The 26024-nt window shown below is 44.4% G+C and overlaps 1 protein-coding gene across 4 annotated transcripts in view; it reads right to left on the bottom strand.

Moving 5' to 3' along the window:
- ABR (ABR activator of RhoGEF and GTPase) overlaps positions 1–26024 on the bottom strand; it is a 353402-nt gene that overhangs the window by 107052 nt on the left and 220326 nt on the right. For all 4 annotated transcript variants that reach the window (XM_044283775.1, XM_044283776.1, XM_044283778.1 and 1 more), the window contains 2 exons: positions 15658–15765; positions 1978–2038 (listed from right to left, as the gene is read on the bottom strand). In XM_044283775.1, coding sequence (XP_044139710.1) covers positions 1978–2038; positions 15658–15765 — 169 coding nt within the window. The remainder of the gene's footprint in view (positions 1–1977; positions 2039–15657; positions 15766–26024) is intronic.

Here is a 26024-nt window from a genome sequence, read left to right on the forward strand (position 1 = left end):
GCAAAACCAACGTTTCCATTCCATCGGAAACAATTTCCAGAGTGTGTAAACCTAATATCATTCCTATACCCACAGCCCGTCACAGAGAAATCACTTTTCTAGAGAAAGTAAAGTTGAACTTTCATTAGTGAATAGTTGTATAATTAGTGTTCAGTGTCTGATACCAAGAGGAAAATGAACGTTAAGCAACTCCTCGAAATAGAGCTTTTCCTGAGGGCATACAGTGAAACCTCCCCAAAACACCACCTCATCGAGAAGACCAGATTCCTGGACTATTCTTACTGTGACCTTCTGTGAGAAGACAACCCTCCTAGAAGACCACTTTTCAATGCAATATTGAGTGAGCCTCTCAACGAGCTTTCATAGTAGGTCTCTCTAAGCCCTTTAGATCTATTGATATTATCTCTCCGGATATATATATATATTATATATAGGGTCACAGGATCTCATTGGCTGACCCACCACAGCAGACCGTCACCTTTGTCTATTGTTCAGCCGGTGACCTGAATGCATCAGTCTGCAGTGTGTCTGACCCCCCCCAAGAGCTGGCTCCAGTCACATACACAGACCTCCTCATGTTTGCTTAGAAACCAGAGTTTCACCATTAGGAACGCCCCTTACCATAGGGCAGACCAGAAAGCGATAATACTTCCAACTAAATGTTGTCAATGCACAAGCATCAATGAAGGCACAAAACCCCATGCTCTTATTCTACCCCTCTGAGGATATAGCAAACCCTTCCAGAAGTCGATTCTTCTTCTTCCCTATACTAGATGAATGCCCCGATCTCACAAGCCACTGTCTGCAACTAACATATAACAAAGAGCGAAGCAGCTGGAGAAGAAAAGCAGGAACGTGGTTATTGAAGGCAACATGAAATAGATGACACGATAGGCACAGGCACTCGTGTGCAATGAAGCTTGCAATTGAAAAAGCAACGGCACCCGCTAGCTTCTCCTAAATGACGGCAAGAACCCGACTTCAATTTCTCTGTAACACTATAGTCCCAGGCGTTACAGATTCACACTATCCAAAAATACAGGAACATGCACGAAATACAAGTCGGAATGAACTCCTACCCATGGATCACATACAGAAGGCACATACCGGTAAAAAAATGCAGAAGAAGAACATGCACAAAAAAAAAAAGAAAAGATCCAATTTACCATAAGTGCAGTTACAACAAAGACGAAAGATCAAAAGAATTTCCATTGCCCCAGCATCCATCCATGTCTCGTCCCACTCCCCATCACCGGCTGGCACAATCCAATGTGCTGCCTTCAGCACAATAGCAGTCACCTAACATGCAGGCTACCACACAGACATAGACATGCACTCCATGCAATGAGAAGTGGTGGGAGGGATGGTAGGAGGAGGAGGAGGCGCGGGGCTGGGGGGAGTGTTCAAGGTGGACATCATCGGCATTTTAAAGAGGGATTTAGTGACATTTGTTTCCCTCCCTCACTTTCACGCATTTTAAAGGAATGCATTGTCCCCGAAGTAACCAAATCAATAGCTGGTGCACACATCCGTGGTGAAAATGAGCCGGGATCTGGAGCGAGCATGAAAGAGCGTTAGACAGCTGAGCAAAGCAGTGATGTCACGAAAGATTTCATTGATAAAGCTTAGGGGTAGAGAGAAGAATAAAACCAGCAAAACAGACAGAGGCAGAAAATGGATGTAAAAGAAGAAGAAGACACTCGGGATAAGAGTTGGCACTGAAAGGGTAGGCTTACTAAACTGGAGCCCAGTAGTTATTACCAATCAAGGCAATATTATTTCTCTCTGCCGAAATGACCTAGCCTGCAATTGCAGAAGTGACCTTGAGAAAATGTATTTCCTACAACAGATCGAGATGGCTCCGCTCACACAGCAGATGTTCACATCCTCAAACACAGAGCATCAAAAGGTGATCATAGGAGGAGGCTGGAGGGACAGACGAGGGCTGGAATCATGACTGACAAGAGCCGCGAGTACCTTCCATGGTAACAGACGTTGGCTGCTCCTTGGAGTCCTTGGGCCCTTTCACCTTCAGATTCTGAAAAAGACAAGTCAGAAGGGAAAATAAGAAAGGTCTTCACAGATGTTTGTACGTGTCTTAGATGGCAGTGTCTCATGTTAAGCAGTTTGATGAAGGTTTGATCAATCTTATGGTTTCTTAGTAAGACCATATCAAATGGATAATAATCTTTATATAGAGCAACCATATTACACAGTGATTTACAATTCAGAGGTACATTGTACAAAACAAAACAAAAGACATCACAATGTAAATGGCTAACATACAACTGAGGGCCCTGCTCGCAAGAGCTTACAATCTATGAGGAAGCGGGGGGATACATTTTTGTACCGAGGCAGATCTGCTTCGGGTGTATGGACTACATTTCCAGACCATTTTTACAGGTACTCACCACTGGTACAGGTCCCTTTACGTAAAGACATTTAAACCAACCCTCTCCAGGCATCCTCCAACTGCAGCCCTCCAGCTGTTGCAAAACTACAACTCCCAGCATGCCCGAACAGCCTACAGCAGGGAATTGTTGGAGTTGGAGTTTTACAACAGCTGGAGGGCCGCAGTTTGAGGATGCCTGCGTCTAATCCAAACTTAAGATCTGAGTATACATTGCTAATGTACAGTCAACATACCAGACACCACCCTCATTATCCATCTGGTCTACATTCACTCCCCCGCTTCCATCACAAAATGGCCGGCCAGGTCAGGCTATGGTACGCACAGAGTGCAGCGATAATCTGAGAAGCATCCCTAACTCCCCACCTTCCCCCACGGATGGACCGCTGCCGATACACAGTGCCCATGTCATCAGTAGAGCAATAGAGGAGCAGAACAGGAATGGAGGCAGGATGTGCCCACTAGACTCACATGCCAACTCCTACTTTGGTACTTGCAAATTGGCTTGTAATTTAAACTTAATAAACCTTACCCTCTGTAATGCCGGATTTATGTCCCTAGGAACGCTCGTTCCCGATAATTTGACCATCTAAAGGTGCAGTCAATCACCCGAAGAACAAGTATAAAACAAGTAAATTATCATTTCTGGGCAGCAGATCATGCCGTCTAAACAGCACTCTGCTGCCCAGAACCAATGCAGCTGTATGAGGACGAGTGATCGCTTGCTCTCATACTGTGGAGGTGATCGCTGCATGTAAGTGCACAGCTTCACCCTCACTGAACCAGCAGCCAGTTGTCGGGAAAGAACGCTTCATTCACGATAATCGGCTGCTCTATGGGCCGTGTAAACCCAGCTTAAGCCTTCACAGCCGAGCTTTAGATTTGATTTAGATAAAGGAGAGGTAGGAAAATAATTGGGTTTTCTTTAGGTTCCTGGTCTGGGGTCTAAATCAATTTACCGTAGGCACCTGATCTACAGTCTGAATTCATTTAGGGGTCTGATATCACTAACTGCAAAACTTTGTTCTGCAGAAGTCAGTCATTTCTAAGGACTTGTGTATTACTTAGGCTACTTTTAAACTCACGTTTTGTGCGGATCCGTCATGGACGGATCCGTTCAGATAATACGACCGTCTGCATCCCTTCAGAACGGATCCATATGTATCATCTTTAACATAGCCAAAACGGATCGATCTTGAACACCATTGAAAGTCAATGGAGGACGGATCCATTTTCTATTGTGCCAGATTGTGTCCCCATTGACTTACATTGTGTGTCAGGACGGATCCGTTTGGCTCCGTTTCATCAAACGGACACCAAAACGTGTCCGTCTCCAAAGCGGAATGGAGACTGAACTGATGCATTCTGAGCGGATCCTTTTCCATTCAGAATGCATTAGAATGCAAACTGATCCGTTTTGGACCGCTTGTTAGAGCCCTGAACGGATCTCAGAAACGGAAAGCCAAAACGCCAGTTTGAAAGTAGACATTAATTTTTTCCCTTTAAAAAAAAAATTAAAATTATTCAATGGTAGGGATTCCCTAAGATACAGACGTTTTTTCAGGGGTTCCAAATGCTAAGGCGCTTGGGAAAGCCCTGATCAGAGTCATAAAAAATAGCACATAACATAGTATATTCCATGGTTAAAGGGGTTGTCCAGGATTTTGATATTGATAGCCTTTCCTCAGGATAGGTAATCAATTTCTGATCAGTCGGGGTCCAACTTCTGGAACCCCCACAGATCAGCTGTTTGAAAAAGGTTTGGCGCTCCATTAAAAGGGGTTATCCCATGACTAATGTAAAAAAATTGAATCAGAAATCACATAGTATATGACAATCTCTTTCTAACAAGGCTAGAACCAGCCCTGTACCTCACATGGATCCAGAGATCTCCCTATTAATTGCTCTGCTAGATTTTTTATCAAGCTGAAGGGTAGTGTCCTTTCTGCTGCGGCTAAGGGGGCGTGTCTCAGCTCTCCCTATCACAGCTCAGGAGGCAGTTACAGGATGAAACTGAGCATGTGCAGCCATCTCAGTGAGCAGGTCAAAGAAATGAGAAGAAAAAAAAACAGCAGGTGGCGCTTTACAGCTTGATTTTATTGAATAACTCAGTGGCTATGCAACATTTTTAATTGCATGAGATTTCAAAAGTATTCAGATCCAGGTGCTGGTTTGAAAACTAGAATATGTTTCGTAGGACAACCCCTTTAAGCGCCCCAACTCCTCTTCCTAGGCGAGTGATAATGCGTTCAAAAGTCACATGACCTAAGCTCAGCTCAATCTCATTCAAGTGAATAGGCCCGAGCTGCAATACAATGTAATGTCCGGCACTGTGCTTGGTAGGCTGTGAAGAGGCTGCAGCGCTCACCAGAAAATCGCATCATCTTCAAAAGGCTGATCGGTGGGGGGGCTGATCGGGCTGATCCCCCACTGATCAGATATTGATTACCTAACCTGAAAATAGGCCATCAATATCAAACCTTCAGACAACCCCTTTAAAGATTTATTCTTATTTTTGCTTTGTTGTCTTTATTTAATATGGCTGCCTGTCATCAGAATATGCTGACACTATCCAGAAACACGTCAAAGCCATCAAAGTGGGGGGCTAAGAGCTGAAAAGCACACCGCTTTCTGTAACCTAAGCCAAGGAAGCAAAATTCGCAGAGCACTCCTGGGTGCTGTGTGATATCTGAGCAAGGCGGACAGTAACCTTCACTTATCCTTATTGCTACGTGTAATGGGCCTGTAATTGCTACAACTCCATGCTTCCATGAAAGATGAAATAAAGCAAGGTTGAGGATTTGGGCCGTGAACTGTAATGAATGGCGTTTTGTTCCATGCTTTACCTAGAGATAATTGGATAGTCGTACAAGAAGTAAGTAGTATGAAAGCCCAAGTATCTCCTTACACAGGGGGGTGCAGTATTGGGCTCATGCACACAAACGCATTTTACTTCGGTGTCTGTTCCATTTTTTTTCTCAGCCTGTATGCGGTACCATGGACTTCAATCGGTCTGCAAAAAAAAAAACTGAAGCACATTCCATTTCCGCATGTCCATTCCACAAAAAACATAGAAGCATGTCCTATTCTTGCCCGCTTTAGAGACAAGGATAGGCATTGTTACAATGGATCAGCAAAAAAAACAAAAACGATGTCAAACAGACGTCATCCATATTTTTTGCAGACCGCAAAATACATACGGTCCTGTGCATGAGCCCTTATACAACGTACTGCTATGAGAACACCCCAAACCTTACAGGATTTCATAATCTTACTAAGGCTACTTTCACACTTGCGGCAGGACAGATCAGACAGGCTGTTCACCCTGTCGGATCAGTCCTTCCGCTATTTTGCCGTGCCGCCTCTCCGTCCCTATTGACTATAATGGGGACGGGGGCGGGGCTCCGGCGCAGTATGGCAGTTCGCGGTGAGAGGCACAAGGGCAGGGGAACTGATGGAACTGGGGGGGGGGGGGGCGATCACAGGTGGGCTGCTGAGTATTTACAGAAAAAGTTATTTTAATTAGTTTTTTCTTATTAGAGTACTCGAGTAATCATTGGATTAATCAAGAGAATACTTGATTAGTAAAATAATCGATAGCTGCAGCCCTAGCTTTTACATCAACCACCCCTTAATTGGAATTGGGAAGTATGAGACACTTGGGAGAGTCAGGCTCTGTTCACATCTCGCTGTATCGGAGGTATACTTTAAGAGTATTCCCCAGTGAATACCAATCGAAGTCTACAATATATGCCACTTAACAGGTCACGCATAGACTTGCATTTATTTACTGTGTCCACCTGTATAGGGCCCCCTGCACACGATCAGGATTGCGTGCGGATTTTCCGCGCGGATTTGCGTGCGGAAAATCCGCACCGTAGGTCATGTACATTGTATTCTATGAGAATTTGAAATTCTCAATGCACACGATGCAGATTTTTTCCGCGCGGATTTTGACCTGCGGTGCGGATTTTAAAATCTGCGACATGTCAATTAATTTTTTTTTTCCTGACCGGATTTTCTTAATTCACTTAGTGAAATCCGCATGCAGAAAATCCGCACCGAATCCGCACCAAATCCGCACGCAAATCCGCATGCAAATCCGCACCAATTAATGCGGATTGACCGCACGTATTTGCCTGTGAACACCTGCGGATTTCAGTGCGGATTCTCCGCACATGAATCCTGAACGTGTGCATGTAGCCTAGGAAAGTGCAGGCAATACATACCAAAAGCACACTCTGGATACATGGGGGTCTACAGGCACATTTGGCATCGGCACAGTGAACACAAGATGTGTATTCACAATGAGATGTGAAACTTTCCATTCATTTTCAGTACCTAAAGGGAGGCCTGCTGCTGAGCATAATACACAATAGAATTTGCCATTTTCCATTTCAGATTTTCGATCAGCGAAATGGGACCACACAAGATAGAAACGCAACTAAATATACATTAGACTGAAAAACGAGACAAAGAATAATGGAAATGTTACGGCACAGATGAGGGAAATGAATGGCTCAGTATTTCTCATAAGACGCCACCCAAAAAGCACTAAATGAAGATGAAGACGACATCTTGGAGCAACTGAAGCACTGCAAATATAAAATCATGGCTCAGTAGTGCTTCAATGGAGTAATGATACTGCGGCACAAACCGGGCCGGCGTCAGCCGGACCCACTGCATCGGTGCTATGACCATGAAGGGGGTATCCCCAAGCATTGTCAGTATGCTTGGAGAAAACCCTGTGTATTTAAGACTAATTTCCCTCTTCTTTATAAAATGTTCCTGCTGGGATTTGAACTCACAACCTTCTACATTAAAGGCAAGAATCTTAACCACTGAGCTATTGAGCTCAATGCTAAGCTGTGACAGAAAAACCTGATGGTAGTTCCTTATGTATTAGGTATTCCTATACAGCAGAAGTATCATTTTATTTTGTTTTAGTAATTGTAAAAAAAATGTATGGCACAAAATAAATGTGTAATTACTATATTATATATATACATAACTCTGATATATATGAATGCATAATATGTGGGAAACTACTACTGAGGTTTTTAGCCATAGTATAGTTACAGCAGGGTAACATGAAGCTCTAAAGCTCAGGGGTTAAGGTTTTTGACTAATGTAGAAAGCAGAATCAATAAAAAAAATAGAGGCTAAATAAAACTTAAATAGACACACCAACCTTTTCAATTTGTGTAACTATTATTTTTTTCTTGGGAAAGATGGGAACCCTAACACAACCCCCATAACTTTTTTTTATAGTTAAGTCTACGGAGATGTGTGGGGGCACATTTGAGGGAAATCTGTCTTTTTTGACAATACCATTTTGGGTTGTGTATGACTTGATCACTTTTAATTAAATTTTCTTGGGAGATAAAGTGCTGAAAAAAAATGGCAAATCTGCCTTTTTTATTTTTTTCTGTTACATCCTTCACCATATGGGATAACGTTTTAAAAATATTTTAATAGTATGGGTTTTCTCGCAGGCGACGATGCCCATAATGTTATTCTTTTTTTGTTAATTTTAATTTGGGGGAAAGTGGGGTTATTTTACTTCTTAATTTTTTTTTATATTTTCAATTTTTTTAAAACTTTTTTTAATTACTTTTCATCAGATTGCAACTTAACCAGAATAATTTAAATTGCTCCATTATTCTGTATAGAAATCACTATATGGCCTCCTGCACACAAACGTTTTTTGTTTCCGTTTAAGTTACTTTTTTTTTTGCGTTCCGTATACGGAACCATTCATCTCAATGGATCCGCAAAAAAAAGGAAGGTACTCTGTATGCCTTCAGTTTCCGTATTTCCGTTCAAAGATATAACATGTCCTATTATTGTCCGCATAACAGACAAGGATAGTACTGTTCTATCAGGGGCCAGCTGTTCCGTTCCGCTATTGAAAAATACTGAAAAAGCCATACGGTCGTGTGCAGGAGGCCTATCACCGTTTAGTGCTGCCACCTAGTGGCCTGAACTGGGATATACTAATAATGAGCCTAGTACAGGCTGCTGTACCGAGGATATATAACCAAGGGACCGTCCCCCTCCAGCCATTTACCTGCACGCCATCCCCTGAAGACGCCATTTCATGGCGAAACATGTAGGGATGCAGGCTTTCTTTTAGTTCAGACTTAGAGAGGTAGGGCCCCCAATATGGGGTAAGGCATACAGCTAAATATACAGCTGAAGCAGAGACAGTGAGGAGTGAAGTGTAAGCTAGGGGGTGTTTCTGAGAGATTATCAGACGCCCTCCAAAACTCAAAGTGCATCCGCAGGAGTGACACAGAGGATGAAGTCACTACAATTCCCACCTTTCTAAAAGTCTGAGGAATTTTAATCCTTTTGATTTAGAGTTACAGTTTTTTAAGTGGAATAAATAAAAATATATGTTTTATTCAATAAAATAAAAAATATTATTATCAGAGAGGTGATACAAGCCACGCTTTGGTCCCAGTGACCCATGAAAATGGTGTAGTACAGGCTGCGGCTCATATTTAGAACAGGGTTCTTTCCCAGATCTATACTGGGGTAAGGCGCGTTTGAGCAGGAAGCCCACGTTTCCATTTTTTTTAACACTATCAGATGCCGTGGTGACATATGACAAATGCTGCCACAAGGGGCCCACTGAGATTCATCGCCCAAGGGCCCACATGAACCTGGAGCCGGCCCTGGGTACAGAAAGGCAGAAGATTAACATGTGCTCAATAAAAACCTATGGATGCCAGTGGTCTTGGTCAGATGGCTGGCATGACGTGCCCCCATTGGCGATTTATAATCACTCGCTCTATTGCCCAGTGATCATCAGCTGAATGGTTATATTGTCAGGAACAACTAATTGCAGAGGGTTGCAGCAGTGGAAAAAGGTCATAATGGGTTTTCGTAAGAAGATAAATCTTCAAGTGTTAAATGAGTTGTCCAGGATTAGAAAAAAAAATATACGACTTTTTTCTTCCAAAAACCGCAGCACTCCTGTCCACAGGTTGTATGTAGTATTGAAGCTCAGTCCCATTCGTTTGAATAAAGCTAAGCTGCAGTACCAGACACAACCTGTGAACAGGTGTGGCGCTGTTACTGGATAAAAGTAAGTAAGTATTCGTGCCAATCACGGCTGCACTGAATTTAATTGAATGCATTATCTGAGTACAATTCAAAACAGTGGAGGTCGGGCAGGAACACACAACATTATAAATCATTATAATGCTTTGTGAGTTTGTGTCACAGGAGCAGTATTCAGTCCAGGAAATACTGCTGTTACACGCAGCGTATTTAACGCACTGAATACACTTGTGTGAAATTCCCATAGGGGTTGTACCATCAGAATATATGTCTAATTAAATAAAAAAATCATTGGGGGGTATCTGCCACTTGTGACCTTCCTCAGATTACCAGAACCAGGAGCTTATCCTACAAAGCTGTGGAACACAACATGTGAGTGCATTACATGGACGATCATTCATTTGAAAGGACGGCGTGTAATGCTGTGTTTCCCCTGCAGCGGCCAATGCAGAGGAAACCTGTCACCAGTCGCTGCAGGGGAACGGCAAAGGGCATAACTAATTTATGATATACTAGGTACAGTGTCTTTATGGTGTTAAAATAAAAAGTAGCAACCGTTCCACAGAAGCAGAAGAATGTCCACTGAGCACCAACGCATAAAAGAGCAGTGCAATCAAAACACATGGAAATTTAAGCGACACCTGAGTGGAGCTTGCATGAACCACGTACATGCTGCAGAACCAATCCCATTGAGATGAAGGGAACTATCATTTCTGCAACAAATCGGGCATGTGTGAATTCACCCTAAGGCCTCTTTCACACGGGCGTCAGTTTTCTTGCCCGGATAAGAGCCGGGTGCGTTGCGGGAAAATGCGCGATTTTCCCGCGCGAGTGCAAAACATTGTCATGCGTTGCACTTGCGTGAGAAAAATCGCGCATGTTTGGTACCCAAACCCGAACTTCTTCATAGAAGTTCGGGCTTGGAATTGATGTTCTGAAGATTGTATTATTTTCCCTTATAACATGAATACAGAATGCATAGTAAACCAGCGCTAGAGGGGTTAAAATTAATTTAAAAAATAATTTAACTCACCTTAGTCCACTTGATCGCGAAGCTGGCATCTCCTTGTGTCTCCTCTGCGCTGAACAGTGAACAGGACCTGGGGTGAGCTGCTCCATTAAATACCAGTTAAGGACCTTCGATGACGTCACTCCGGTCATCACATGGTACGTCACATGATCTTTTACCATGGTGATTCACCATGGTAAAAGACCATGTGATGACCGGAGTGACGTCATCGAAGGTCCTTAACCGGTATTTAATGGAGCAGCTCATCCCAGGTCCTGTTCACTGTTCAGCGCAGAGGAGACACAAGGAGATGCCAGTTTCGCGATCAAGTGGACTAAGGTGAGTTAATTTTTTTTTTTTAACCCCTCTAGCGCTGGTTTACTATGCATTCTGTATTCAGAATGCTATTATTTTCCCTTATAACCATGTTATAAGGGAAAATAATAATGATTGGGTCTCCATCCCGATCGTCTCCTAGCAACCGTGCGTGCAAATCGCACGGCATCCGTACTTGCTTGCGGATGCCATCCGATTTTCACACACCCCATTCAGTTCTATGGGGCCTGCGTCACGTCAAAATCGGATAATATAGAGCATGCTGCAATTTCAACTGAACGCACAAGTGATGCGTTAAAAACAACGCTCATGTGCACAGCCCCATAGAAATGAATGGGTCAGGATTTAGTGCGGGTGCCATACGTTCGCCGCACGAATCGTACCCGCACGGAAAACTCGCCCGTGTACTTATCAAATTGTACTCAATAAGAGTTTATTTGCTATGAAGCAATAGTCCCATTCCCCCGAAAAAGGAGCTCAATCCAATTTCTCCAGAAATGTACTTAAAAATTGAGTTTTCACAAAAAAAAAAAAAATTTGCATAATGGCTGTCCTGCTTTGTATAATCATAATTGTGAAGAAATGGTTATCTTTGGGCTTCTCTAAAGTCTCCTATTTCAGCAGCACAGCTAGATGCATTTCTCTCACAAGCAGTGGGTTTCTCTTTTCTCTTGAATGTGCCAGTACTGTATGCAGTGACCTTACTTTCCTTACTTTCTTCCATGTTTGTTTTCTTCTAGAGAGCTCAAAAAGCTGTTAAAGGGAACCTGTCACCAGGATTTTGTGTATAGAGCTGAGGACATGGGTTGCTAGTTGGCCGCTAGCACATCCGCAATACCCAGTCCCCATAGCTCTGTGTGCTTTTATTGTTTCAAAAAACCTATTTGATACATATGCAAATTAACCTGAGATGAGTCCTGTAGGTGAGATGAGTCAGGGACAGGACTCATCTCAGGTTAATTTGCATATGTATCAAATAGGTTTTTTGAAACAATAAAAGCACACAGAGCTATGGGGACTGGGTATTGCGGATGTGCTAGCGGCCACCTAGCAACCCATGTCCTCAGCTCTATACACAAAATCCCGGTGACAGGTTCCCTTTAAGGAGGGATAAAGGCAGGAGGATCCTATGATGTTTAGAAGCAGTGTATAAGCAGTTGTTTTATCATGCTCACAATCTCAGCTGGCTCTGTCACACCCCACTTCCTCTCTGCTGTCTTCTGAGTCTCTGTCAACAGGCAGTGGACTGCAACTTGGTGGCAGGAGGAAGTGAGAGCCCTAGTGACCACAGAATTGAACCTGAGACTTTTCTGGAAACATTTCTTGCGTAACGTGGGATCAATGCTCTACGACAAGCATGCTCAACCTGCGGGCCCTCCAGCTGTTGTAAAACTACAACTCCCACAATGCACTGCTGTAGGCTGTTCGGGCATGCTGGGAGTTGTAGTTTTGCAACAGTTGGAGGGCGGCAGGTTGAGTATGCCTGCTCTACGACATATTACTAAATCACCAACCTATGACACGAGTAACTCATCTTACTAGCAGAAGAGTGTCAATAAGGATTTATGGTGGGGGTTTTTTTGCCACAGAAATGGCTGTTTATTTCACCCTCTGCATTGCCATTGCATGCTGCAGATTTCAATTTATGCTGCGTTTCCTTTAAAAAAAAAAAACTCTTAAAATCTCACCCACTTTGCTGGTACTGTACAGTGCTGCAGATTTGCCACACGAAAACCCGTGATGGCAAATCTTCAGCGTATTCGCCACGTGTTAACAAACCTTTAGGGTATTCTTACATGTGCCATCTTTGTTGCTTTGTGTGTAGTCTGCACTACTTAGACTATTGAAGGGATTTTAAAAAAAAACCCCATAAGGAATAGGCCTGATTCAGACATCAGTGTTTGATCAGGGATTTCCTTTATACCTTACCTCTTGGTCTTAGCTCACAATCACTGATGGAAATCATTCATCAAACACTGACCGTGTGAAAGCGGCTTTACATAAAGGTCCCTTTACATGGGAAGCTATTACAGCAGACTGTCGGGAAGGAAGCGTTCCTTCCCGACAATCTGCTGATCGCAGATTTACATACACTGATCTCCTTCAGAATATGGGGAGGAGCGATCGCTAGTGCCATCACCCTATAAGGACTTGTTTACACGGCGCAATCTGCTGTAGGTAAACGATCATTTTTGCGTGCGCAAATACACTCGGATTACCCCACGAACGAAAGTTTTGCTCGTTCATCAGGTAATCGGCAGTACATTTACACTATGAACGCTTGTTAGCAATAATCTCGGCAATTTTTGGCTCGTGTCAGCTTTTTTTGTGAATGTATCTGACAGATTTTGTGGTCGTTTTCACCCAAGGACTTCAAAGAAGCAAATGTATGCCATTAAAATAAAATGCATATTAACAGCACCAGCTCTGCCAATTGCTTCAGTAATGACATGCGAACTGTGTGACACAGAACTGTGCGAACAACCAAATACTGGTCGGAGTGGTCACGTAAAGTACATACAGGCATCACAGCTGCAGCCACCAACAGTGGGGGATTTAAGAGGAGAGTACGAGTTTATATGTGCCCTGATAACAATTTAGGGCGAAGTTCACATCTGCGTTGGAGGCTCCATTTGGAGAGTCTATCGCAGATTCCATCAAAAAGACCGAACAAAAAAGTCCTGCATGCAGAACCTTTTTTGTCTGGCAAAAAGGATTTCAAACGGAAAGTGAAAGGACTGCAGTGAAGTCGGTGGGGTCTGTTAATTTCAGTTATGTATCCTATCCGGCACTTCTATTACCTATATTTCAAAATAGAGTGGTGGCCTTACAAGTATATGCTTGGGATTTGCTGTTGACAGTTGACAGTTTTGGGGCTCTCTTTTAGGGGCATATATTTTTTCTGGTTTGCATTTTTTCACGGCTGTACAGTATTTCTTTTTTTGGGCATTTAGTCGTTTTTGCTATGTTTTCAGGGTACATCCACACATTTACTGTTCTACAGTACCAGCAAAGTGAATGAGTAGTGGAAACTGACCTTTGGTGAAGATTTTAAATCTGCTCTGTCATCCGGATCAACCCTACCAGGTATATAGCCTAGTAGGTTCGATGACGAACTATACCTGCTTTATGTCTGTTGGTGGTATTGTTGGGGAGAAAAAAATTAACTTTTAAAATTATGCAAATTTACTATTTGAGCACCAGGAGGCGGGCTTATGCAGTTTGAGCACCTCTCCAGCGACGCCCCTAGTGCTCCATAATGACCCCCTCTGCTTTTTCTCATGCCCACCCTCACCCCCCACCTTTAGATTGACAGTGCTAGAGCGTACTCGTGTTCGGAATGATGCGTGCACACATCATCTTCGGCTTGATACCGATGAGTGAAGATGTTGTGCGCATGCGCCGTTCTGAACACGAGTACACTCTAGCACTGTCAATCTAAAGACAGGAGGGCGTCATTATGGAGTTCATTTTTAGGTAGGGTTGATTCAGGTGACAGAGCCGTTTTAAACCGACCGCATGTCAATTTAGGTTGTGGATTTTCATTGCAGATTTCACCTTTTAGAATGCAAATAGGACATTAACCTGGCAGCTTTTTAAGCTGAATTTTGGCATGGACAGCTGCAATGAAATTTCGCAGAAAACCCACCAACAGCCACGTCCTTTTTGCCTCCCATACAATTCAATGGGAGACAGCACTGAGGAACACGGAGGGGCGGCTTAAAGCTGTGGCCACACTGAGACAAGTCCCTTCTCGGCACAGCCTCGGTTTTAAGCAGAGAGCAAGCAGAAAGGACGTTGTTTTTGGAGAAATTTCGATGCGGCTGCCCGTGCCAAAATTCTGCTTTAAAAGCAGCCATGTGAACGTCCCCAAAGGGTAAATCTGCGTCAAATCATCAGTGTTTCCATAACAAAATCCACAACCAAAAATGCACCACGAGGTCCGTTTTCTTCTGCTGCGGATTCCCAGCAAAACTGCTGTAGATTTTCTGCTGCACAAAATCTGTGGCATTTAAGTCACATGTGGACATTCCCTTAAAGTTATAAACAGGCGGGAGCCCTGAAGGGAAATGAAGGAGTTTTACAGCTTACGGTTGGGTTCAGGCCATTTAGTTTTCTGATCTGTCAGAAGAACAGAAAAACAAAAATAAACGGATCCTTTACTTTTGCGTCTGATTTTGTCAGTTTTGTCTGGAATCCGTTATTTTTAACAGGATAAAGTCCTGTGAGAAAGAATTTTTCTGCCATCAAAAATAACAGATCTGACAGAACTACAAAAATCTGTTGCAAAATGAGCACAAGGGATGTTCAACATAAAGGATCCGCTTTTTTTTTTTTTTTCTTCTTATGGATCAGAAGAACGGAAACCTAAACGGTGATGTGAATCCGGCCTTATACTTCATGTTTTGCATTCATTTTCAGTTGCATGCTAATGCCTCATGAATATGCAGGATGAAATGGCCTACAGCAGTGTTCCTCAACTCTGGTCCTCAGGGCCTACCTGGTCATGATTTGAGAATATCCCACACAATGAATACCTGTGGTAAGTCTTGATGCATGGACACTAATTATATCAGCTGCTGAATACTAAAGAAACCCTGAAAACATGACCGGCAGGTGGGTCTTGAGGACAGGAGTTGGGGAACCGTGGCCTACAGAATTGACAGACTGATTCGACCCCAGGTTTCCTGATGAAGTTTTGAACGTCAAAACCAGGAGTGGAATTTACTCCTGGTTTTGGCTTCCTAAACTGCATCAGGAAACCAATCGTGTGGCCTTACCCTAGCAGGTGTCAGAAGAAAAGAAATGACCAAATGTCCACGCGCATCCTTACCTCTGAGATTTTATTAAACTGGTTATTACACTGGCTGCACTTCTCCGCCGTCTCCAGGGCAGATTTGTAGTTATCCACAAAGGCCTTATACACTCCAAGCTGACTGACCTAAAAACAAGAAGAAAAAAATAAGTGAAGGTCACAGTTAACACTGTGTGATTACAGGATCTGAATTTCCCCCTCTATATGAAAGTACATGAGATATCCATCTAGCTTGCGAAATCAGATCAGCCAGGGTTCCCATGACAACACGTTAGGGCAATGACAACGGCTCACACAAGGCCCAACACCCATTTATCCTAAAATAAATCAATAAACGACTGCAATCCAGCGATATAATGAAAGAGCAAAAAGATGATTAAGCACCTACAACTACACAGATACCAGCAACACACAAAAAGAGAAAAAACGTCCATTAGTGCTTCCAACTTGGCCAAAGAATAGCAAACAAAAGAAATAGCTGCTTAAAAGCGCTGACACAAACAGTAGAAAGGTTGGACAAACCCGCCAACGCCAGCATGTCCAGCTAACTCCGACATGTCAAAGGTAAAAACAGAATCGGAGGTCGGAATAAAGCCTGTAGTCAGACGACTGCTCAGACCACTTTACTCTCTGAAAAAAGTCTAAAGTGTACCAATACGCCCTTAGGCTACATTCACCTTAGCGTTTTTTGTGGATCCGTCATGGATCTGCAAAAACGGTTCCGTTACAATAATAAAACCGCATGCATCCATCATGAACGGATCCAGTGGTATTCCGTCTTCTAGAGCCATGACGAATCAGTCATGATCATTGAAAGTCAATGAGGGACAGATCTGTTTTCTATTGTGTCCGAAAAATGGATCCGTACCCACTGACTTACATTGTGTGTCAGGACGGATCCGCCTTGCCCCGCACCACATGGCAGACAGAAAAACGCTGCAGGCAGCGTTTTGGTGTCCGCCTCCAGAGCGGAATGGAGACTGAACGGAGGCAAACTGATGCATTCTGAGCGGATCCTTTTCCATTCAAAATGCATTAGGGCAAAACTGATCCGTTTTGGACCGCCTGTGAGAGCCCTGAACGGATCTCAGAAACGGAAAGCCAAAACGCCAGTGTGAAAGTAGCCTTAGACTTTTCCTGCCATTCATCAGCGCAGGGCACGCTGTGAACGGCACGGGCAGCGCAGCGATGCTGCCTGTGCCTGAAATAACCAAAAGCAAAGCTCTGTACAGCGAGGAGTCTTGTTATTGGCTGATTCGGGCGGGCTTCCAGAGCGATACAGGCCCCTATAGCAGGGGAGGCTGGTGGGAGCTGGGAGGAGGAGGGGCTGGCTCCCCGGTAGGCGCCGGACAGTAGGGGAGACACCAGAAAACATGACAGCGGTGAAGCTGAAGAGGAGCCCGGACATCTAGTGCAGAACAAGGTGACAGCGTAGGGTATAATGCATCAATGTGTATGATGTCTGAAGATCACACACTGCGCCACATACGTCGCACACATCACCAGATACATCATGATGTATGTCTGTAGTGCAGTGTATAGTGAATGCAGGCAGGACATTGATAAAGTACAGGGAAGAGCCACTATATTGGACTGTACTTTATCACTTGGCAGTAATAGTAATGTCTCCGCTGCATACTCACCTCTTATGCCCCGTTCACTCCACCGTTGTTTAGCTCTGTTACATCAGCAGAACAACGAAAATAACTAAAGTGCTGGATCTGGCTTTTTGTCAAATATTTAATGGACACAAGAAAAAAAAGCATACACTAATGGATGCCTCAGACAGATGCCATACTGCGTCACCATAGAATTCCATTGTAAGGGGGGGGGGGATAAGTTTTTGTAGTGTAGCACTTTTTTCCTTTCTGCAAAATGGAACTCCGACATGTGGAACGGATGGCATCTGTCTTAGGCATCCGTTAATGTACACCTTTTTTTTGTGTCTGTTAAATGTGTGAGAAAAATGTGATGTGAACCCAGCCTAAGGGTCCATTCACACGACCGTATTATTTGTTTCTGTGTCCGATCCGCATTTCGCGGAATAAAATCGGCCCCATTCATTCCTATGGGTGAATTAAATTAGCGGACAACATTCAGTATGTTGTCCGCCACCGTGTTTCCGATTTTATCCACCGCAAAAATATGAAGCATGTCCTATTATTGTCCGTAGAAATCGGTCCGCTCCCTCATAGAAGTGAATGGATCCGCAAATATCAGATAACATACGGAATGGTTTCCGTATGTCATCCGATTTTTGCGGATCCGTTTCCGTTTTTTTATTTAAATATTTTAATGAAGGCTCTGCCCTCAGGGGTTTTTTTTTTAATACTTTTTTTATACGGACCGTTTTTTGTGGATGACATACGGATCCGTTATTTGCGGATCCACAAAACGGAACGGATTACATACGGTCGTGTGAATGTAGCCTAACTGACAGGAACAGAGCTGAACAGACTTCACTGACTATGATTGAGTCCATTCAGTTTCTGTCTTTGTACCAGACAAAAAAAAATAAGTGTCGCATACAAGTTTTTTTTTTGTCTGGTCTTTTTAACAGAATCTGGAACAGAAGCCCCGAACGAAGCCTTCATTGCAAATGTGAACAAGTGTAGGCCTACGTATTATGTATCTGTCTGAATTACTGCAACTTTTGTACTCCTCGACGGCTAAAAATACCCCCTAAAAATGGTAAGAGAATTTTTTTTCCTCTCTGAAAAAATGTAGTGCAACCTCTAAATAGAACGGCCCTTCATAGCTCTCAATAGAAGTCTATATGGGACGTAAAATACCATAGAAAAGTCAGTTGTGGATTCTGCAATGGATCTGTGGGGGAAAAAACAACAGAAACTGCATGAATTACATTAGTTTTTTTGCTGCAAAAATGGCTCTGGATTGCAATGGGTGAAATCCGTGGCACAAATGGACAAACTGCAGATTTCAAATATAGCCAATTTATGCTGTGGTTTAATTACGCAGCATGTGGAGGAGGTACCGAAGTAAAAAAATAAATAAAAATTGTTGCCTAATGACTGTGCTTCTTTGTACAATCATAACTGTGAAGAAACTGGTGTTTTTCAGCTTCCCTAAAGTCTCTTTCAGCCATATTATTCCCTGTCTCAGCTGCACAGCTAGATGCATTTCACTCATAAGCAGGGGGTGTCTCCCTTCTGTTGAATCTGCCAGTACTTTATGCAGTGATCTCAATTCCCTTACTTGTTTGTATTCTTGTAGGTAGCTCAGAAAGCTTCTAAGGGGGGAAAGATCAGACTTAGGCCTCATGCACACGACCGTTCTGTTTTTTGCAGTCCGTAAACCGCGGATCCGCAAAAAAACGGAAGCCGTCCGTGTGCCTTGCGCAATTTGCGGAACGGACGGCTGTCAATATAAATGCTTATTCTTGTCCACAAAGCGCGGACAAGAATAGGACATGTTATATTTTTTTTAAGCGGGGCCGCGGAACAGAGCAACGGTTTAGGACAGCACACGGAGTGCTGTCCGCATCTTTTGCGGCCCCATTGAAGTGAATCGGTCCGCATCCGAGCCACCAAAACGGCGGCTCGAATGCGGACCCAAACAACGGCCGTGTGCATGAGGCCTTACAGACACACAGGAGGCTCCTATGATGTTCAGGAGCAGTGTATAGGCAGTGCTTCTATCAGGCTCAGGAGCTAAGCTAGCTCTACGGGCCTCTCATCTTCACTCAGACATGAAAAATACATAGAAGCAGCCACCAGACGTAAGGAGAAACATATCTCTGAGCAGATGGTTGGGGGGAGCTGTCACGGTCCCTCCTGTGAGAGGTGAGAAGATCGGATAGACTTGCTGCACGTGAGGCTATCTGACAGGTCTCTCTGTTTTTCTCTTTATATGTTGTTGTTTAGCAGGATCTCACCTCTCCTCAGGCGCCGCTCATTATCAGTGATGAGGCTCTATTTAGATCCGCCTCACACTGCTGACCATGCGATTGATAGTTTCTGCTTGGAGTTGCTAGTGCTGGTTTGTCTTGGATCTCCTGCTTTTCCATACATCTCTAAGCTAAGTACTTCTTGCCTTCACGGTTTTTTATTATCTGGAGTGTGTTGTTTCTAGGCCTCAGGGAGACGCAGGTTCCTTCATTCTGGAAGGAACCAGCTTTCTCATCCCCTGCTACCTATCCTAGGGCTCGTCAGTTTTAGCAGGGCTTTAGGTATCCGGTGTATGAGTATTTCCACCATCAGGATCTGCTCATACTGGCAGGAGTTAGGGAAAGGCCTAGGGATTACTAGGAGGTCACCATCCCTCTTCCTTAGCTTTTGAGGCCTAGATTGTTGTCTATTCATTGTGGTGTGTATTTGGTGTTTTTCCTTCCGCTTAACCCGTGACAGGAGCACAGAATGGCATCAAGAGCCACATGAGGTCTTCAGGTCACAGGTTGTGCACCTCTGCTGTAAGAATTTCTTCCTCATCTTCATTTTTGGCCAGGAGCAGACAACAAACTAGTAGGAAAAACATCCTGCTGGAATCTCCATTATTCCTACTACATAAGTTCCTGATATATTCTGCTGTTCAATAATCCAATATATAAAATAACATCACTTTACAGAGAACATGTCAGCGGCAAATACCATCCCAAACCGCCAGCAGTACCTTCAAGTAGCCGGCAGTGAGTTTCTAATGATGATTTTCTTACTTCATTCTGATGAGGAAGTATGAAAAACGTTATTTTATCCTCCATCCGTGCTATTTTCTAGTCAGGCTTGAAGTCAAGGGTGCAGCGGCCTCCTTGCTTCAAGTCTCGGTAACAGTGCCCCCTTCCCTGCCCCTTCAATGTGACTGACAGCCGGCTGTCGGGCATAAGCGCTGTCACTCACAGCGAAGGGGCAGGGAAGGGGGCACAGTTACCGTGACTTGAAGCAAGGAGGCCGCTGCACCCTTGACTTCAAGCCTGACTAGAAAATAGCACGGATGGAGGATAAAATAACGTTTTTCATACTTCCTCATCAGAATTAAGTAAGAAAATCATCATTAGAAACTCACTGCCGGCTACTTGAAGGCACTGCTGGCGGTTTGGGATGGCTTTTGTCGCTGACAGGTTCCCTTTAAATTGCTAAAACTGGGAGTCGTGGGGCTGAACATGCAGCACACACCCTGTCATGGAGTAAAGCAATGATTCCAGAAATCACTTCAGTAACCGCTCAGTGAACGCCTCATGTTTTTGCTCTTCACCACCTCTTGGGAAATTATAAATATGCAGCGTCCTTAAGACTCATTAATTTAGGCAACGTGACGGTTGCCAAGTAACAGCCGCTCAGTGTGACTGATGCTTCAAGATCTGTTAGACCTGTTAATACCTTGTAAAACATATCCCTGAGAAACAACATAGGGAAAAAAACAGCAGAACAAGCTGCTGCGGCACATCCTTATAATTGCCTAAAATCCTGAAGTTATATAAAAGGCATGCATGACCGACAAGTAAAGTTGAGTACTATACAGGTGTAGCCAGCAGCACCAGAATGATCACCTTTATGCTATGTATCGAGGTACTCCTACAATGTGTTCTTGTTGAGTCATGTTAAGCCAGTCAAAATAACAGTGGCTACATCTGTAGCGGAAAGCTTTTATATATTTCTCTTGCTTATACAGCGCAAATATATTCCACAAGGCATCATCACTCGCTGTCCCCTGTGGAGCTCAAAATCCAAATCTGATATCAGTATGTCTTTGGAGTTTGGTAGGAAACCACCGTACTCGGAGGAAACTCAACATTCAGCCTAATAGGCCGAAGGCCACTATGAGGCAGTGGTACGGTGCAGGAAGGTCACAATGACATCATCGGGAGGGAGTTCAGGGGTTATTTTTGTTGTTGTTTGTGGAGACTACTGGGGGGGGGGGGGGGGCATTATATGTACAGAGGGCATTGTGAAGAGGCCAATACTGGAGGGCACTATATATGAAGGCAGCACTATGTGAAGAGGGCACTACTGCACTACTGGGGGAAGATTATATGTAAAGAGGATACTACCGGGGGACATTATATACACGGACCAAAAATATAAACGCAACACTTTCGGCTTTGCTCCCATTACTATCAAATATTGTTCACAAATCTGTCTAAATCTGTTGTAGTGAGCACTCCGAGATAATCCATCCCACCACAGGTGTGGCATATCAAGGTGCTGAGTATACAGCATGAATATTGCACAGGTGTGCCTTAGACTGCCCACAATAAAAGGACACTCTGAAATGTGCACAGTTTTGCTTTAGGCTACATGCACACTACCGCATGTTTTTTGCGGTCCGCAAATTGCGGATCCACAAAAAAAAACAGATGAGGTTCTGTATGGCATCCGTTTTTTTTGCGGATCCATTGTAATAATGCCTATCCTTGTCCGACTAGAAAAAAATAGAAAATGCACTATTTTTTTTGTGGAGCAACGCAATGGACATACTGATGCGGACAGCACATGAAATGAAAAAAAAAAAAACGGAACGGACACGGAAACAAAATACGGTCGTGTGCATGAGGCCTTACTGTGCGAAGTTGCAGAATATTGGCAGGAAATAGAACACGCTGTCGTAGACGCCGATCCAGAGCATCCCAAACATGCTAAATGGGCGACATGTCAGGTGAATATGCTGGCCATGCAAGAACTGGGATGTTTTCAGCTTCCAAGAATTGTGTACAGATCCTTGCAATATGGGGCCGTGCATTATCATGCTGCAACATGAGGTGATGGTTGTGGGTGAATGGCACAACTAGGGTTGTTTCGGGTATCGAACTTCACCCAATCGATACAATACCGGGATTTGTCTTTTATCGATACTAGGCTGTGCTACTGCACAGCCCAGTATCAGAAAATTTGGATCGCGCTGCTCTCAGCGTGCGCCATGTGCCCTCAGAAGAAGGAAGCAGTTTCTCCCTCCCCCGTGCTGCTGCTGCCTCCAATGAGAGCGCAGAGGGGCGGAGGAGGGGAAGGGCTGTGGCCACTGCACCACCAATGATAACTAACGTTTAATACACTACAAATGCAGGCGGCGGCAGAAAAACATTGCCGGCACCCTGCCTCTGACAGTTCGCTGTGATCCACGGCAATTAACCCCTAAAGTGTCGGCAATGTGTTTCTGCCGCCGGCTGCATTTGTGTGTTAAACGTTAATTATCATTTGTGGCGCAGTGCGCCACCCCCCCCACCCCTCTACAGTATTAAAAACATTAGTGGTGCAGTGCGCCCTCCCTCCCCAGTATTAGAATCATTGGTGGCAGTGGCCACAGAGTCCCCTCACCTCCTATTGGTGGCAGTTTCTGATCGGAGCCCCAGCTGTGTAATCCTAGGGCTCGGATCGGTTACCATGGCAGTCAGGACGCTACTGAAGCCCTGGCTGCCATGGTCAGCTCCCTGCTGCTGTGTGTACTATGCACAGAGCAGCAGGGAGAGCGTGAGATCCTATTCACCCTGAAAGACCTCTATCAGGGTGAATAGGACAAGGGATTAACTTAAACGAAACTAGACTGCATGACCCAGTAGACCAGATTGTTATAGCAATCCCACCACTTCCGTCCCCCGTTCAGTGGGGGTACTGGGTGTCGTACCCCAACCAAGCAAACGTGGGTGACCTATCCTAAGGACAGACCATCAATGTTGTACTCTGCAATATGCCCTTAATCAATAACCTGTCATTGTGGTTACATCACAATGAACACCGTGAAAAAATAGATGACATCAATACTCAAAAGCAGATGAAAGAGCCCAAGAGCAGCACATTCTTTGTCTGTTCTATCTCCAGAAACTAAATATCAAGTATTGATGATCTATTTCAGAAAATGATCAATGAGCGCTATTTCTGTATCCTTTACAGAACCATTTATTGTATAATAAACCCTAGGTGTCCTGAGACACAAAGACGACTAATGCATGCACACAGTACAAGGGGATAAAGTATTGTTGGAGACTAGTGGAGATAATCTTTTTCCAGTTTCATTTCCTTAGGACATGTTTACACAGTGGAGAATACATGACACAAAATTCCTACGTGTATTTGCCACAGCATCAGCGGCCGAAATATAAGGCTGATTTCTGCAGTGAATTTGCTCATGGATTAGCTCAATTCAATATACACTGCTTGCGGAAACCATGCCAAGAAGGGGCATACAATTTATTGACATAGGGGCACATTTAATAAGACCGGCGCCTCTTCATAACTGCGGCGAATCCACCAAATGTGACAGCTTCCTTGCAGTCTTACATTTAGAACTTTTTCTTCACCTAAAACTGGCATAGAAAATGATGAATGAGACGAGCCTGCTGGCCCATCCCCTTCCCTACCCATGGCACGCCCACAAATTTTTAAGCCTAGCATGAGCGGGACGAAGTCGCAGATATCTACGCAACTAACCTAATATACACGTATTTGCGCATCATAAATGACCCCCGTGATTTTAAAATCAGCACTGAAAAATAATCTGTGGACATACATTATGAACAGCGGTACGCGATTCCATAAAAGAACAATGGGATAGGAATAAAATTTGTTGATTTCAGTGCAGAATACATGCTAAAATGATTGGAAAATCCAGTAAGTGAACATTGATCTCGCTGAAACGGGATCTCCGGGATTTCTACAGTTTTTAATGGATATGCTTATGTAGCGGCTTACAGTGGACTCTCCTTAGCCGTTTTCACCATGTAGACCAGGGGTGTCAAACTCAAATTCATTGGGGGCCGCATCAGCAGTTTGGTCACCCTCAAAGGGCCGGTTGTATCTGTAGGATGTATACTGTATGGGGGCAGGGGCCACAGGGTGACGTTATACTGTGCGGGGGCAGCCGCTTGGTGACGTTATACTGTATGGGGCACTAGGGCAGCCCCAAGGTGACGTTATACTGTATGCGGGCAGCCACAAGGAGACGTTATACTGTATGGGGGGCAGCCACAAGGAGACGTTATACTGTATGCGGGCAGCCACAAGGAGACGTTATACTGTATGCGGGCAGCCACAAGGAGACGTTATACTGTATGGGGGCAACAGGGAGACATTATAGTTTATCAAGTGCCACGTGCAGTGCAGATTGCAGGCAGGGCCAGAGCCTCAGAAGACAGACAGCACAACCTTTATTTCTGACACCCCTGCAGATGAGCGTTCCTCCCGGAGCCTGTCCACATCGCAGCTCCCGGCCTGACCTGCAAGCGCTGACTGGGGTCACATAGCATTATACTGATTTATGATGCTATGTAACCCTTACAGTTCTGGAATGTGTTGGATAACACTGACATAATGCTGTCAGTGTTATCCAACACATTCCAGAACTGTAAGGGTTACATAGCATCATAAATCAGTATAATGCTATGTGACCCCAGTCAGCGCTTGCAGGTCAGGCCGGGAGCTGCGATGTGGACAGGCTCCGGGAGGAACGCTCACCTGCAGGGGGCTGTGGGGTCTCTCACTCCTCTTCTCCCATCTTAGCCTGCAATTACTCAGTCTCTGGAGACGGTGTGCTGACTTACTGTGCGCTCCTGTGCTGGCAGGTGGGCGGAGACTTCGATACAGGAGCTGGGAGGAGCGGGGGCCGCCTGCAGGAAGTGATATGTACGGTACTCATATGCACGATGCAGGGGCAGGCTGACATAGATGTAGGAGCGGTCAGCTCGCGGCTAGCATATGACCGCTCCTATTACTGCCCAACCGACATGTCCCTGCTACTTGCCCGCACAGGGCTAAACAACTGTTCAAACTACTTGCCCGGCGCCCGGAACTGCATGTCCAGGGCGTCGGGCAATAGGAATTCCACACCCCTGAAGTGGAGGTTTCCTGTGTAGAACGGCCGGCGCCGCTAGAGGGCAGACGTTCTCTGGCTTGTAGGCTGCCGCGCATGCGCTGAAGAGGCGGCTTTCTTGTGTCCAAAAAAAAAAAAAAAGCGAGAATAAAAGGTGAAGGCTGGTGGCCGGCGGCTACGCGGGCCACATGACGAGGTCTGGGATTCGGCCCGCGGGCCTTGTGTTTGACACCCGTGATGTAGACAGATCACTCTGTCCTGTTGCTGTATCCAACCAAACCCATGATGCAATTCTTTTTTATCTTCCGCAGCTCTAGCACCGCCCTAACTACGTCTAGCTAATTTATAGCTCCTCCCACTCATCTAGTTACATAGACACTTCCCCGCCCATGGACATAACATCACAGGAAATAAAGATCTGCATGGACATGGTCATGTGACCACAGCTCAGACAAGAAGATAACAATAAAGGTAAAAGAAATACATTACAGAATTACAGCTAACTTCATAAATAATTTTTTCACATTATTCATTCAGTACAAGAATGGTTAATAGGAATAAATCCCTTACGTGGATTACAATTTCATCCAATCATCTTAGTACAAATGTATTTAAATGAATATTATCTATGT

The sequence above is a fragment of the Bufo gargarizans genome, chromosome 3 (genome assembly GCF_014858855.1).
Source record: "Bufo gargarizans isolate SCDJY-AF-19 chromosome 3, ASM1485885v1, whole genome shotgun sequence".
Lineage (NCBI taxonomy): Eukaryota > Metazoa > Chordata > Amphibia > Anura > Bufonidae > Bufo > Bufo gargarizans.